This window comes from Platichthys flesus, chromosome 13, assembly GCF_949316205.1.
Source record: "Platichthys flesus chromosome 13, fPlaFle2.1, whole genome shotgun sequence".
NCBI lineage: Eukaryota > Metazoa > Chordata > Actinopteri > Pleuronectiformes > Pleuronectidae > Platichthys > Platichthys flesus.
This window is the reverse complement of record NC_084957.1, coordinates 1,380,359-1,396,072: the sequence shown is the minus strand read 5'-3', so window position 1 is coordinate 1,396,072 and position 15,714 is coordinate 1,380,359. Positions and strand designations below refer to the sequence as shown.

Genomic DNA, 15,714 nt, shown 5'->3' with positions numbered 1-15,714 from the left:
ATTCTTGCTTTTCCCTCGGACTGAATCTTATGAGCAAATTCAAAAAACATGAGTGGTAGCAAACAAATGTTTATTTTCATATAGGACAATAGAGTATAAATAAGAACATTGTTTAGCAAAGAATCTTTACAAAGGAGAAAAAACGTGATTCAGTTTCGTACAATAGTCAATAACTGCACCTCGGATGCAGCAGATGTCCAATAAATACATAAATGTCTTATTTCAGCCCGATATCTACAAAATAAAGGTCTGTGCTGGAAACACCACGATGTGAATTGGACCTGGAGTTAAGGAAACTTAAAGCAACAAGGTGTAAAGCACTGAAGAATTCAACAGATCCCTGAGCCTCATCTGCCCATCGGCTGGATTACCAGCTCAGATCGAAGGCGTCAGAAGGAACCGACTGTTACACGTGAAAGAAGTGGAGAGGTGAAGGCAGCAGCTTCCACTGAGTGCTGGAAGACATTCAGGACCACAGGGGCTGAAGGAAGAGAGAAGCACCAGCTGCGAGGACACGTTGACTCGTGCGTCCTCGGTCAGATCACGCCCACCCATCGGTTAGTAGCCATAGCCCTGGTGATAGCCGTCCTGGTACCCGTGTTCATATCCATGTTGGTGGTAACCGTACCCCCCGTACTCGTCCTCGGGGCAGCGCATGCCCAGGGACTGCTGGATGGCCATCTCCTGTCTGCGCAGCTGCATGGAGTCCACCAGGTCGTAGATGATGGCCATGGAGTACATGGGCGAGGGGTACCAGGACTTCACGTTCCCGTCCTTCCCCACCAGCAGCATGGAGAAGTACTCAGGGCTGATCTGGAAGTAGTTTCTCATGTCCTTCACCAGGCTCCCCGACAACCCCTCACGCTCCACCGTGGCACTGCCTGCAGGAAGTAGAGGAGCAGGAAGGGTTTCACAGGAAGTAGAGGAGCAGGAAGGGTTTCACAGGAAGTAGAGGAGCAGGACGGGTTTCACAGGAAGTAGAGGAGCAGGAAGGGTTTCACAGGAAGTAGAGGAGCAGGAAGGGTTTCACAGGAAGTAGAGGAGCAGGAAGGGTTTCACAGGAAGTAGAGGAGCAGGACGGGTTTCACAGGAAGTAGAGGAGCAGGAAGGGTTTCACAGGAAGTAGAGGAGCAGGACGGGTTTCACAGGAAGTAGAGGAGCAGGACGGTTTTCACAGGAAGTAGAGGGGCAGGAAGGGTTTCACAGGAAGTAGAGGAGCAGGAAAGGTTTCACAGTTACTGTGTCTCCACATGCTGAGCTCTACTGCTACAAGAAGAAATCTCAACAGCCTCAGACGACTCGAGCCTGACTGGTTTCTTCTGACCCTGAGAACAGTTGTGATCTAGAGTTACCGCCCTGTGGTCGTATGCCTCCTCTAGCTTCAGTAGGTTCATAGGGTCTTCTCCTACACTCATGAGGGCACAGTTTCCTTTACTTTTCACCTCTGACCGCCAAATTCAAACCAGTTCATTGATTATTATATTAAAAAAGTTCTTACCATTGATTGGATAAAGTTCCAGGACTCCGCCCATGTCTGCCAGGTCCGTGCCAGCCAGCTTCAGGATGGAGATGTGCCTCAGACCTGTGTGACATCAGAGAAACATGTCAGAGAGGTAACAGCTTCAAACACGTCTGTGACATCCTGATCCTCTGAGGTCACTTGTTTATTATTGGACCGGTCCTGAGCAATGCTTTCTGGGTAACTGGAGGACGATGGCCTGTAGAAATCTGCTAAAAGAATCCTCTGCAGCCAGAAGGCCGACGGTAAACACCCGAGAGCTCTGACTTCACGCTGTGAGCGCCAAGTCCTGAACACCAGGATCAAACCTCTGAGGCGTTCAGCAGCGCAGTCAGCAGGACGGCCCTTTGTCTGGGCCCAGGGCGAGCGAGGGAGGGAGGGAGGGAGTGAGGGAGGGGGGAGGGAGGGAGGGAACAGCCCGACAGCCCGACAGCCGACCGGCCAAGAGCAACAACATGAGGGGAAACAAGTCCTCACAGCGTCGGTGGGATTGATAAGATGAGTTTCCACCATGTGTAAAAACTGTCTGCACACATTCTGACGTCAGAGTTACAGTTAAATATACTTTTAACCAAACTTTTTACTTTTAACCAAATCCATGAATTATTCACGTGTGAAAACCTCAGATCTTGTGAATTCAAAGAGACTGAAATCTCTTGGATCCTCCCTCGAGCCAAAGTTTACTGAGTTCCTCTCTCAGCTCGTCCCTCTGAAGGAGTTCAGTTGATTTGATGTCTCGTTACAAACACACAGTCAGTTCACGTCTTTCTTTTCCATCCAGAATCCAGAATAGAGACTTTTATCAAAACGTTCAACTTAAAAACCAGAAGCAGCTTATAGGCTGCATTGAGTAAAATCTGAAAAGAAGCTGAACTGAGCTCAGAGTCATGTGAGGTTAATCTGTTTATCTGTTATCTGTTTTCTAACATGTGAGGGAGTCGAGACTCAGGATCCAGAGAAACGTCAGAAAACTTCACATCACACAAAACCAGAAGATGAGGCTCAAACTGGGAGGAGACTCCTGATGACAGCATGCATCTGGTTTTACTGGGGAGCGAAGTGGGTTGTGAGATATTTAAAGTTGTCTTATGAATCTGTCCGACTCTTCAGGGGGCGGAGACGGACACAGTCCAGATACATGTGTCTCTGAGACGAACACTTAGCACTTATCTAAGTGACAGTGGAAAAGTTGAGTAACAGCCGTTTGTCATAGGAGAAGAAGTTTGTTAGTTTCAGACAGAAGAACAGAGCGGCTCCACTTCTCTCTACACAAACACACACACACACACACACACACACACACACACACACACACACACACACCGTGACAAGACACAAGTCAAGTAAAGTTAAAATAGAATCCTCCAAATATATTCCTACTGTAACTCAGATCTGAATCAACACAAAGACGATTCATCGTGAGGTTTAACATTTGTTCTTTCAGGTCGAACTTTCAAAGGAAGTGAAGATATTTATGTTTGTTTGTTTGTTTGTTTGTTTGCAGCGACAGAAAAGTTGTTGGAGCCAAAGAAAGAGTTGTGAGAGTCGTGAGCCCGAACAGAGAAACCCTCCCAACACTCTGCTGGTTATGCCCACTGGCCTCCCATTCAGATTCCATGAGGCTGACTGGTTTCAGGAGACTCACCCAGGTTGCAGGCCTGGCTGTTCAGGGCGTAGAGCTGCTGCTGATAGGCCCACTCCTCGTCGTTGGGGGCGGAGATGATGAACAGGCGACGTCTCCATCGGAACCTGCAATCACAGGAAAGTTCAGCCGGGACTTAAGTGGCACGTTGGCGCAGCGGTGAAAGCTCAGTGCACGGAGACGAGGCATCGAGCCTGTTCGCTGAGACACCCTGTCTGGTTCCGACCTCTCGTGTGTGATTCGGCCTCGAGGGACTAACGGGGGTTTGTGTTGCTTTTAATATCCGTGGAACACACTGCGCTGCCATTTGCCAAACGTTGCTTATAAAGACGTTAAACTGTGGTTTGATTATTGAGCAGAGCAGCAGATGTTTGACGGAGGAGGCACCGCCTGCTGGGACCACACAGAGAACTCCCACCACCAGATTCTCAGAAGAACTCTCTTCAAGGACTTCTAGTGTTTTCAGTTATGAAGGAGGCCGAGGTCTTCATCTTTAAAACCAGTGGTTGGTAGTTTTATGTTATTTGTTCACGACTATCAATAATGTGCCCCCGGCTCTGTGGCGGTAGTTTCAGGAAACCATCAAACATAATGATCCGGTGGATAAACCCATAAAGACGTGGTCTTCTGAGCTTGACCTCGACACCGTCCTGAACCCGAGCTCACAGCAGCTCTCATGTACCTCATGGCCGAATGGAGACAAGTCCCAGGGTTAAAGGTCAGGACAGGTGTCAAAACACTGAAGAGACAAACTGACTACGACACTCAGTAGTTTGTAAACCTCAAAATAAAAGCTTCAAAATCATTCTAATGGTATGCAAAATGATAATAGGAAGAATGGCAGGTGGTTCATTGCCACAGCGCCCCCTGGAGGCCTCCAACTGAGTGATTATTGGAGGAAACTTCCGGCAGTGAGAGCTAAAAGAGGCCGAAGGACTCAGGACAGATGTCGACCTGGAGTTGTGTTTGTTGGACAGTGAGTCTTCACTAGTTGATCTTCAGAAACCAGCTCATTTCCATGGAGGTCTAGCGAGTTAACCAAACAAGTTCAACGAGTGAATCCGTCAGTCTCACCTGGAGAGGAAGTTCTCCAGCGACCGGGGCTTGTCCTCCTTCTTGCACTCGACTCCGTCCCTCTTCTGCTGCTCCATCTCTCGGATGCGGGAGGAGAAGGTGTCGATGTAGTTGAACACGGCCTTCATGGCGATGGGCACCTCGTAGGATTGCTGACAAAAGAACAACGAGAAGCGGTCATTCTCTGCCAGAGGCTGATTTGAAGCCACAGAATAAATACATCAATGTGTCCGTGTGAGAACAAACATCTGGAAACATCACAGAGGAGAAGAGAACACAGTTCAACCTGTTTGCAGTCACGTGATGGAGCGGAGGTGTGAGTGTGTTCTCCAGAAGAACTCGAGGGAAAGAGCCACATCACGTTTCATCTCAGAAATCTCTTCATGAATATCTGACACATGCAGAGACATTTAACACAACCACACAAACACTCTCACACCTTCCTCTGGGTTGTTCTGACTCCCACCCTCCTCCTCCTCCTCCTCCTCTCTGTCTCATGCCCACACCCACATCCTCCAACATTCACAGACGTCCCTGTCTCGGCCTCTGTCAGTGGAGACATGAACACTGGTCTCTTTGATGAGTCCACAAACAGCCTGGTGGTTTACCCTGGCACACACACACACACACACACACACACACACACACACACACACACACACACACACACACACACACAGGTGTCGGGCAAATTTCATGTAGTGTGAATTAAAACAGTGTCCTTGTGACGGCAGCGTGGGGACAGGTCCGTCCACCTCCAGAGAGAAAGAGACGACGTGTCGGGCAGACGGACGCTGAGCGTGTAAATAAGAGATTTAAAAATTCATAAACAAAGAAGAAAAACAACTTATTTCTGTCTCAATGTCAAACTTTAGAGGTTGATTATTAAAGCAAATTCAGAATATAAAAATATCACGAGACGTCTTCTACAGCCCGTCCACATTCAGGGACTGGAGCCTTCGAGGACCTTGAAGTACTTTTACACTCTTAACATATTCATTTAAATGTTGATTTATTAATTTGGTGTGTTTTCTACACTGATTCTGATGATTAAACTTCTCACTGAAACTCTTTAACAAAACTGAATTATTCTGGCTAATTTATTACAAAATAAACAAGGACACAAACGATTGCATTTTCAATCAAATATGCTAAAACCTGGCGTTACCCAAAACATAGAAACATGAATGACTAGAGACAAGTCGGTCAACTAGAACTTCCTGCCTTTACAAGCATCATCACAACACTGCTGTGCATCAGACTGTGAGGACACACCAGTCAGGAAGCAGCTCGGAGGAAGCAGCTCGGAGGAAGCGGCTCGGAGGAAGCGCCTCGGAGGAAGCAGCTCGGAGGAAGCAGGTCTGAGGAAGCAGCTCGGAGGAAGCAGCTCAAAGGAAGCAGCTCAGAGGAAGCGGCTCAGAAGAAGCGGCTCTGAGGAAGCAGCTCAGAAGAAGCGGCTCTGAGGAAGCAGCTCGGAGGAAGCAAGCTCGGAGGAAGCAGCTCAGAGGAAGCAGCTCGGAGGAAGCGGCTCAAAGGAAGCGGCTCGGAGGAAGCAGCTCGGAGGAAACAGCTCATAGGAAGCAGCTCGGAGGTAGCAGCTCGGAGGAAGTAGCTCGGAGGAAACAGCTCTGAGGAAGCAGCTCGGAGGAAGCAGCACAGAGGAAACAGCTCATAGGAAGCAGCTAAGAGGAAGCAGCTCGGAGGAAGCAGCTCGGAGGAAGCGGCTCGGAGGAAGCAGCACAGAGGAAGCAGGAAACCAGTCAGTACCTTGACCCTCATGTCGGTGTCGGTCAGCACCATGTAGAAGTCATCGTGCATCATGCTGAACTCCTTCCTCAGCTCCGTGATCAGGTCCTGGTTCACCAGGTCCTCCTGACGGAGACCCTTCATGGACTTGTCGTTCTCTGGAGACGAAGGAGACACAGTGGACAGATTCTGGGAGTCAGGACTTCCTCATGAAAACTTCATTTTGAGCTTGAACACAAATTTACAGTGAAATTCTGTGACAGAGAAAATAAATCAGAGAGTGAGATCTGTAGGCTTGACTGCATCTGTAGTGAGAGACGTGTTTACAGGAAACAATTGTGACGAAGAGTTTTCCCATCAAACAAACCATAATAACATGTGAGGAGAAAAGGTGTTTCCCAGTGCTGAGCTCTGTGAATCGTGTGTTGGACTTTAAAGAGACCAGTGGAAACCAGTGGATCAGGGACGAGTCCACAAAGAGACGATTCACTCCGATCTGGCAGAGACGGAGCCCCACCATATTTACTGTAGCTGGCGTTTATACAGACCAGAGCCTTTAATCACCACTCCCTCCACACACACACACACACACACACACACACACATACCCGAAAACAAACACACACAGGCACAGACAGACACACACAAACACACACTGACCACAGAACAGTGTTTCTCGGTTGTTTCCCCCACGCTGTGATGTGTAATATGTATGAGGCCATCGAATCAGGAAAAACCCACCACACTCACACACTCACACACACACACACACACACACACACACACTCACACACACACACACACACACTCAGTCGTACAGCCCGTGTTGCTGAGCAACCAACAAAAAATTTAGACTGAACTGAGTTTAGTTCAACAACTGCTTCTTTCAGCAGCGAGGAAAGAACATGTTGTTTGTACACAGCACAAGTTCTCACACATACACACACACACACACACACACACCCTCTGGCCGGTAAATGGAACAAAACTGTAACCGAGTGGTGAGGTGGGAGGTGGGGGGTGGGTGACGTAACTTTTCCACATTTCCCAGAATTCCTTGTGGATCCGACCTGGTTGTCGTGTGGAGTGACACTCGTAAAGTTCTACAAAGTGAGTTCCAGTGTCTTGATGTTAACTAACTGCAGCTGAGACGACTGCAAAATCCTCCTCTAAAGGTCAGACTACACAAATTAACAACACAACACTTCCCATTAGAACAGCAGTGGTTTGGAGGGGCATTTTAAAGAGCTGTACGTGTGTGTGTGTGTGTCTGTGTCTGTGTGTGTGTAATGACTCAGCCCACACATCCTTCCACCGAGCTTCAAGAAAATCAGTTCTGTAGTTTTCATATAATTCTGCAGAAAAACAAACCAACAAATGGAGGAGGTGGAATAATAACTTCCTCTGTGGAGGTAAAGAGAGAGAGTGAACACCTCCTGAAGTTTGAGCACAGAAAGGAAGACGATGCGACTCAGAGGTCAGCGTCCGTCACCTGCACTGAGACGAGAGACGTGCACAGAGACGAGAGACGTGCACAGAGACAAGAGACGTGCACTGAGACGAGAGACGTGCACAGAGACGTGAGACGTGCACAGAGACGTGAGACGTGCACAGAGACGAGAGACGTGCACAGAGACGAGAGACGTGCACAGAGACGAGAGACGTGCACAGAGACGAGAGACGTGCACAGAGACGAGAGACGTGCACAGAGACGAGAGACGTGCACAGAGACGAGAGACGTGCACAGAGACGTGCACAGAGACGAGAGACGTGCACAGAGACGAGAGACGTGCACAGAGACGAGAGACGTGCACAGAGACGAGAGACGTGCACAGAGACGAGAGACGTGCACAGAGACGAGAGACGTGCACTGAGACGAGAGACGTGCACAGAGACGTGCACAGAGACGTGCACAGAGACGTGCACAGAGACGTGCACAGAGACGAGAGACGTGCACAGAGACGTGAGACGTGCACTGAGACGAGAGACGTGCACAGAGACGTGCACAGAGACGTGTGGCTTTGGCAGAGTCACTGATCATTCTGAATGTTTCACTTGGAGTTCAGTGCTCGAATCCTCCAGTTTGACATGTTGTGAGGATGAGAGGAGGGAGACGTGGCAGGAGACACTGTCCTGTCTCTGGCTTCACATGGTGAACGTGTGAAAAGCAACAGAAGACAAAGTGAGACAGAGAAGAAGAAATGTCCAGTTGAACGTAGGGAGGACACATGTTTACAGAAAGAAAACCTAAGAACTTTCATAGAATAACTGAAATTATACTCGACTTTTTTAAAGATTCAAGACTATTTCTCACATGTAAGGATTGAAAAGTCTAAAAAATAAATCAATTATCCTGTGAAAAAGATCATTTTCCAGGAGCATGAAGAGCAGATGTGTCCCAATCCATCAGACATCAGCCACTTCATGACATACAGACTTTTACAGGCTGACAAGAGGAGAGCAGACTAAAATAAACCTCTTTTGTTCACAGTGAGATGAAAACACAGAAAACTCTGGATCCTCATAAACAATCCTCCTCAGTGTGACTCAGCAGCGTGGAGCTCCACGAGCTGCCCTGTGAAGGAGGAGTTCACCCGACCAGATGGAAGCGCTGCTGGGAAACCGTCTGAGAGAAGTGACAATCATCTCCTGGATGTCTGAGTTACAAACTTCAGAACTATAGAGTGTGATAAAGAGTGAGAGCCCCTCACCCAGCTGGTAGTGGTCGATCTTCATGGTGGAGTTGGTGAGGGAGCCGAAGATGGTGATGATGGACACTTTCCTGATGGCCATCTCACACACCGACTCCAGGTACTCGTCCCTCTGCTGAGCATACATCCTGTGGTCCTCGCCGGGGGACGTGACCAGCTGGAGGGAGGGAGGGAGGTTAGAGTGTCATGTGTACACAATGAAACACACGCACACACACACACACACACACACTCAGAGAGGTGATGTTTACATTAACCTGCAGGCGTAGGATGGGGCATATTTTCCCAGCCTGCCCAGAGCACTGCTGTGATAAGAACCTGCTCAGAGACACTCAGTCTGTTCGCACACAGCTGTGCAGCGTCTCCGGTTTCTGCTCCACATAGTTTACGTCTCCTCATATGGCAGCAACTTCAATATATGATTATAAAACCAATGAAAACAGACAGATTGGAAACGAAAAGGGGAACGAGTGAATGATTATCTGCCTCGAGGCACAGACGTCTGGTTTGTTAATATTAATAAAATGCAAATGATGAATCCAGATGTTTGGCTTTTAAAAGTGTCTTTCCAGTTGTTTCCTAAAACAAAGTCCCTCCTGTTGGACTTGTAATAAACTGTAGATCACATCCTGTTCCTGCTGCTCAACACTTCCTGTGAAACGCCAGCTTCACAACTCAAGACCAGTAGGTTCTGTCGGAGATTCATGACTCTGATGGTTAATGGTTTCATCAGACTCGGATCTGTGGGTTTATACTGGTCTGGTTTACTTTCTTTTATTGGGAGTGTTAAATGGAAGCGCAGGACACAGATAGGTCTCGCTCTCACCAGCAGACGCCTCCTGTTCTCGAAGTAGTCCAGGAAGGAGGCCAGGGATCCTTTCGGAGGAGGCGTCGGCTTCTTGGTAGTTTTGGGGTAGTCGTCTGTCTCGGGGTATTTCACCAGCTTCTTCCCGTTCTTCTTTCCCCCGACCTTCCCCTCCTTCGAAGCCTTCGCTCTCCTCTCGGCTTTCTTCACCGCCTTGTCGTTCTTCTTCTTCTTCTTGTCCTGCTTGTTGTGTTTGCCCTTGACCTTCTTGGTCGGGCTGATGTTGGTGAAGGACTCCGTCTCCTCGGGTTCGACCTCTGTTGGTTTGATGGGAACGTACCTGTCCTCATACTCGTTGGTCAACACCTGCACAGATAAAGACGTGTCATTGGTTAAATGTACGTTTATCACAGAGAAAGAGGATTCAGCTGAACGACTCAAACCACCTTCTCTGCTCCGGTCTTCTTCTTGCTGGGTTTGATCTTGGAGAGTCTATGTGTGGAAGGCAGGATCCTGCGGTCCTGTGCATCTCTGTTGTCCTTGTCGGTGCGGTTGTCTCCGGCCGGCGTGGTTTTCTCTCTGCGGGGGTCGTAGTAAGGGTCAGCGGTGGTTCTGGGAGCTGGGAGCCACGGGGCTGTGGTGGGAGCTCTGGTCGGCCTCTGGGTGGTGCTGGTGGTGGTGGGTCTCTTTGTCGTGGTGGTTCTTCTGGTAGTGGTGGCTTTGGTGGTTGTTGCTCTGGTTGTTGTTGTTGTTGTTGTCGCTCGGGTTGTGGTGGTGGTGGGGGGCCGGGTTGTAGTTGTAGTTGCGGTGGTAGTTGTGGTAGTTGGTCGTGTTGTGGTCGTGGTTGCAGCAGTTGTGGTTGTTGTTGTTGTTGTCCCCTGTGTGGGTTTCCGTGGGAGCTTCTTCCCTGGTTTTCTTTCTACAGGTGTGTCTACGGCTACACACATTCACATACACACACACACACACACACACACACACACACACACACACACACACATACACACACAATTAAAAAACAGTCTTCGAACATCTGTCTTTCATTGTATTTCCTCTCTTGTCTTCAGTGACTGTTTCGGTTCATCTGATCCTGAGATCTTTGCTCCGACAGATATAAATGTGTTTGTGCTTCTCATGAACAGAATCAGATCCATGACTTCTTCAAACCTGTACTATACACAAAACACACTCGGAACATTGATGATGTTGTGCTTTGTAATTTAATGTTCTATTGCCGTGAAAACCACAAACTAAATAACATTCAGCCGGCAACACCAGTCTGAGATGACACACTGCATCTTTAGTGATCCACAGAACGAGGAGGTGGAAGGAGGTGGCTTCTCCTCCCGTGACAGTTAGAAATGTTTCTAGAACCATAGGACTCTCACCTGTGGGCGTGCCCTCCTCCACTTGACCCTCCACACCAGCTCCTCTGCACTTCTGGACGAAGCCCTTCTGCCGCAGCTTCTCCAGCTTCCTCATGGGCGACTGGTCGATCACCTCGTACATGGCCTCCAGCCTCACGGGGTACGGGTACCTCTCCTCCACCTGCAGGGTCTTCTTCAGCAGCACCATCCCAAACTTCCCTGCAGGTCAGCACATCACGTGTCAGGTGAATAGATGATTGAGCTGAGTGTACTTTGAGGTGTGAAACCGGAATATAAAACATTCAGACAAACTCAAACATGCACAAAGTCCGGTCACGGTGTCATCACCTCCCTGAGGACCTGAACCATCTTTACCTTTCTCCAGTTTGAGGACGTTCATGAGTCTGGGGATCAGAGCAGTGTCCAGCGACTCCTCCATCACCTTCCCCTCCGTGGTGATCCTTCTCACCTTGCCTCCCCTTTCCCCCTCCTGGTGAAAAATGACGATCTGCTGGACATGTCGCTCGGCCAGCTCGCAGTACACGTCTGGTTTCAGGAGAGACATCATCAGGCGGTAGTAGCCGTCTGATTCATGAGGGGCAGAAATCACCAGCACGCGGTTCTTCCCTGCAAAGCTGGCCAGAAGGTTTGGTGACCCGGCGCTGCTGGGCATCCGGCTCCCCCGGGTTCTGGCCCCTGGAGTGGCCTCATCTCTCTGCAGGTCTGGGGCAGTGGGGGGGGTTGTCTGCGCGGCCAGCCCTCTCCGTGGCCCCAGCCCCTGGCCCCCTGCTCTCCGGCCCTGCACAGTCCTCGTCCTGGTGAAAACAGGAACCCCCTCATCAGCCTGAACATCGCCCCCCCCCTTGGGGCTGTGCACCGAGATGGCCGAGCCAAACCCAGGACGCACAGGTCTGAGGAGGCGACCCTGGTTCCGTGGGCCCTCCGGGGCATGTGCCAGTCTCACGCGTCGGTGCCTGGGACGAGTCTGTCTGTCGGCGTCTCCTGTCCAGGTCAGCAAAGACATGAGAAGTCCACAGAGAACAGCAGCCCTCATCGTGGCGAGGTGTCAGATACAGTCGGCTGAACTCTCACTGAGGGACAGATGAAGACCCGTGCGCGTCTTTAGCGCATCTGAGGTCGAATCAATGAGTTCCAGATGAGGACAAACACATAATAGATGGAAGTGACAGGATCTGCTTCAGATCCTCGCTCCTGCTCGAGGAACCCAGTTCTCTGGCGGATCTTTGAGTCACACTCACGGAGAGAAGGAGAAAAGTTTGCTGTGCGTAAAGTTAAATCCACAACAAGAGGATCATCTCTAAATCACGAGCTTCCAAAAAGTGAAGTAACTCCTCAACTTTTCCAACACGTCACATCTCCAGAAAATACACGTTTCCCCTCAGAGTTCAACTCATCCAGTGTTTTCTGTTCCCAACAAAGTGAAGTGGGTCCGAGCCTCCTCTCGGGTTCTCCTCCCAGGTTCTCCTCTCGGGTTCTCTTGTCAGGTTCTCCTCTCAGCTACTCCTCTCAGGTTCTCTTCTCGGGTTCTCCTCTCGGGTTCTCCTCCCAGGTTCTCCTCCCAGGTTCTTCTCTCAGGTTCTCCTCTGGCAGGACGCAGCTCTGGAGCTTCTCCCGGAATGTGCGCACAGACCAAACCTCAGCCTCCGGACTCTTGGCGGCGCAGCAGCAGGACCTGCCCCGGGACCGTCGGCTGCCAGTTCCCTCTGCTCCCCCCCCTCCTCCAGAAACCCTCTCTCCGCGGGCTGGGCTGCTTCACCGGAGCACAACGTGTTAAGTGGTTGCGTAAAAATACACTGAAACTAAAAGTAAAACACGTCGCCCCCCCCGCCCTGTGGGACAGATTACTGGGAAGAGAAATGACCACAAGCAGACCCAGTGTCAAGTTCCCCGTTAAACCAGCAGAGAAACACCCCCAGGTCCCATCCCAGCATCAGCTCCTCCAAGTGGAGCAGACCTCCCCTCCACCTCCAGAGGGCTGCTCCTTATTCTGCTCTACAAACTGTGTGTTTAGACCCAGAGGCTCGTTCACTGCTCCCACTGTTTACAGCCTAGTGATTAAAAGAAAAAGAATATTGTCTTTACGTGTTTGATGCCAGGATCTCAATCTTAGCTCCTTAACGACGATTCTTTCCATTTCCTCTCAGAAAGTTTCCCTGTTGAGCTTCTAATTAAAGCCCATAAGTAAAGAGTCGTATAAACCACGAGGGCCGAGCCACATCCAGTCTCACTGGAGACGCTGCACAGTCGCACACAACAGAAGAAACTCCACTAACCTCGGCCTGTGAGATGCATCATGTCAGGAAATAACCACAACTTTCTATTTTCAAAGCAATTTCATCAGTTTTCTTTTAATTTTTCTGTTTCTCTTCCTCCCTCGAAGCTGAACGTGATATTTATCAGCAGTGAGGTTCGATGCAGCTGGAATCAATAAACATTCCTGACTCCGCTTCTGTAAACTGATGCTGAAACATTTCCACAGCTGGAATTCTCCTGAATCTCCCTGTGTCAGTTTGACTGAAATACATTTCATTAAAAACTAAATGATCAGCTGCCACTGGAGGAGATCTCCTCCTCAGCAGCTCAGCAGGAGCAGGAGGAGGTCAGAGGTTTGTTTGCTCCCTCCCCCTGGAGCTGGAGCTGTGTGGAAAACAAGTGTCTGTCACAGGATCCTGAAACTGCCACTGAGGAGATCTTCTGGGCGATGATGAGAGAAGAGCCTGATGTGCTCCTGGTGTCAGCAGAGACCTTCAGAGCAGCTGCAGGGCGGAGGACCAGTGTCGGGGGGGTTCAGTGTGTTCGGGTTCAGGCTGCAAACAACATGGAGGTTGTGCTCCTGTCACATCACTGAGCGACAGCATCACACTGAGAACTGCTCGCTGCACGTTTCCTATCAGAAGGTGTGAATCATCAATCATGTGTTCCTCTGTATATTCAAACCATTAACTTCACTGGGAAAGAGCAATCCTTCCCAGCACCGTGTCCATGCGGATGCTTCTTTACGACAGAGCTTTACCACGGTCAGACAAGGCAGTAAAGTCGTATCAGAGCAGATACACACGTCCGTGTCCGTCGCACACGAGGGAAGCAGACGCACACGTGAAGGCTTCACGTTAAACACATGGGTTGTGTGGTGTTCACATGTGAAGCTGATTCTGACCCACTGACCTGAACATCCAGCTTCTGTCAATCCAACAAGACAAAGTGCTCCATCACTTACTGACTTCAGATCAGTTGTTATGCACGTTGCACAAATTCAGATTAGAATGTGTTTACGCTGGAAAACAGACAAATCAAAGTGTATTGGGTGGACGAGCTTTTCCCACAATGCACTAGGGAAATGATGGAGAGACTTCCAGCTGGAAAAGATTTGAAAGGAACTTGTGACTGGATGTGAGATGTGAGACATGTGGGAGGATCAGGGAGAAGAAACACAAAGCATTTACTCTTTGTTAAGTTTAACTCGCTGCACATTAAACACACAACAGTTTCACTAACAAATGTCCTGATGGAGCTCGAGTCTACAGGACGAGCTGCACCACCCGTGTCCTGTTAGAGTCAGACTCAGATCTGCAGACATCTGCGTCTCACGTGCTTCAGAGACGCTGAGGGGACGAGTCTCGTGTCTGAAACGTCCACCGCTGAGTTACAGGTCAAGAGGTCGGGACAATTCTCACAGGTCCCATAAAGCAGTCAGTGGAGTGTGGATGAGGGACAGCCTGATTCAGCTCTGACTGTAAGACGGATTCAGCAGATGCAGCCCCCCCCCGGTTCGTCACCATGATGTCACAGAAACACACGGATCAAAGGGAAACTGTGAGTGACAGGTCTCATCAGCTGATTCTCAGACCGACCGGACGCTGGAAACACGAGACGCTTTGTGGAACTGGTCTCACTCCACAGTGACGTCCTGACCCCAGTGACTCTGTGTTGACGCTGCTCGTCCAGTCTGGGGCGGCATTCATGAAACACGATGACCTCTGACCTTTCCCCTTGACCCCTGAGCCCTCCTCCTGTTTTATCAGCCAGCCGACAGAGCAGTGAGAGGGAAACCTGCACACATTCACATTTACACGGCGGATGGACGCACGCAGACAAAACAGTCCACGACTCTTCATGATGCTGAGGTGATGGAAACACAGAAGTTCAGTGATATTAAATCAACTCAATGTACAGCAAAGATAACTCGTCTGTCAGGTGTAAAGAAGAACAAATATCTCACATAAAAAATATGTATAAAAGCTAAAAATAAGAGCAGCTTGGATTCAGATGTTTCCCCTCGAGCCTCAGAGGCAGATTCCTCCACCACAGAGCGGAGGAATAAAAGGGCGGCGCTCACACGACCAGAAATAACCCAATGACTCTCACATGTCGTGTTTCAGTGGAGCTCAGCGGGACTGGAGCACAGAAACTGTTTCCCTGAGTAACGTGCAAGGAGACGAGTCTGGATCCAGATCGATCGAACTACAAAGAGTTTCTCTTTTCACTGTTTCTCTCATTTCTTTTCCTCCTTTGTTCATTTCAGCTCCGTCTCGTTTTCTTTCACTTAAACGTGGCTTCACATGTAAAAAACAAAGTGTCTTTGTGGGTACGTGAGTGCACATGTGTGTGTGGGTGTGTGTGTGTGTGTGTGTGTGTTTGTAGGTCCTGGGTGTGGAGCCTCTAATCCCGACCACAAGTGATTTTGCTGAGACCCTCATCTCACGTGCACACCTTGTGCAAACAGAAGGAAAAGACCAACTCTTTGTGTTGAGGAGGGCGAAAGAAAGACGTTACACACCAGCTCCTATCCTCATGATTATTATGATTATTATCATATTATAATGACACAA

At 49.5% G+C, this 15,714-nt stretch overlaps 1 protein-coding gene across 2 annotated transcripts; it reads right to left on the bottom strand.

The window, feature by feature from the left end:
- Positions 1 to 56: 56 nt before the first annotated feature.
- ccdc80 (coiled-coil domain containing 80) lies at positions 57 to 12,535 on the bottom strand. Of its 2 annotated transcripts, XR_009924011.1 has the most exons (11): positions 11,240 to 12,535; positions 10,886 to 11,083; positions 9,944 to 10,434; positions 9,519 to 9,863; positions 8,693 to 8,849; positions 6,003 to 6,139; positions 4,236 to 4,387; positions 3,165 to 3,268; positions 1,499 to 1,582; positions 474 to 881; positions 57 to 442 (listed from the first exon to the last, which is right to left on the bottom strand). XR_009924011.1 is itself a non-coding variant. In XM_062402198.1 (10 exons), the coding sequence occupies exons 1-10, from the start codon at positions 11,916 to 11,918 to the stop codon at positions 559 to 561; spliced, it is 2,670 nt and encodes an 889-aa protein (XP_062258182.1). In that variant the 5' UTR covers positions 11,919 to 12,535; the 3' UTR covers positions 57 to 558. The 2 variants fall into 2 exon arrangements, 1 of the variants encoding a protein (XP_062258182.1); XM_062402198.1 differs by having other exon boundaries at positions 57 to 881.
- Between the last annotated feature and the right edge of the window lie 3,179 nt (positions 12,536 to 15,714).

Bases quoted from the DNA above. Each gene is read 5' to 3' on its own strand.
- ccdc80 (XM_062402198.1), bottom strand. From the start codon at position 11,918: ATGAGGGCTGCTGTTCTCTGTGGACTTCTCATGTCTTTGCTGACCTGG. The intron at 10,435-10,885 runs GTGAGAGTCCTA...GAATGTGTGTAG, and splicing joins GGAGGAGGGCACGCCCACAG to CCGTAGACACACCTGTAGAA. The intron at 882-1,498 runs GTAAGAACTTTT...TACTTCCTGCAG, and splicing joins GGAACTTTATCCAATCAATG to GCAGTGCCACGGTGGAGCGT.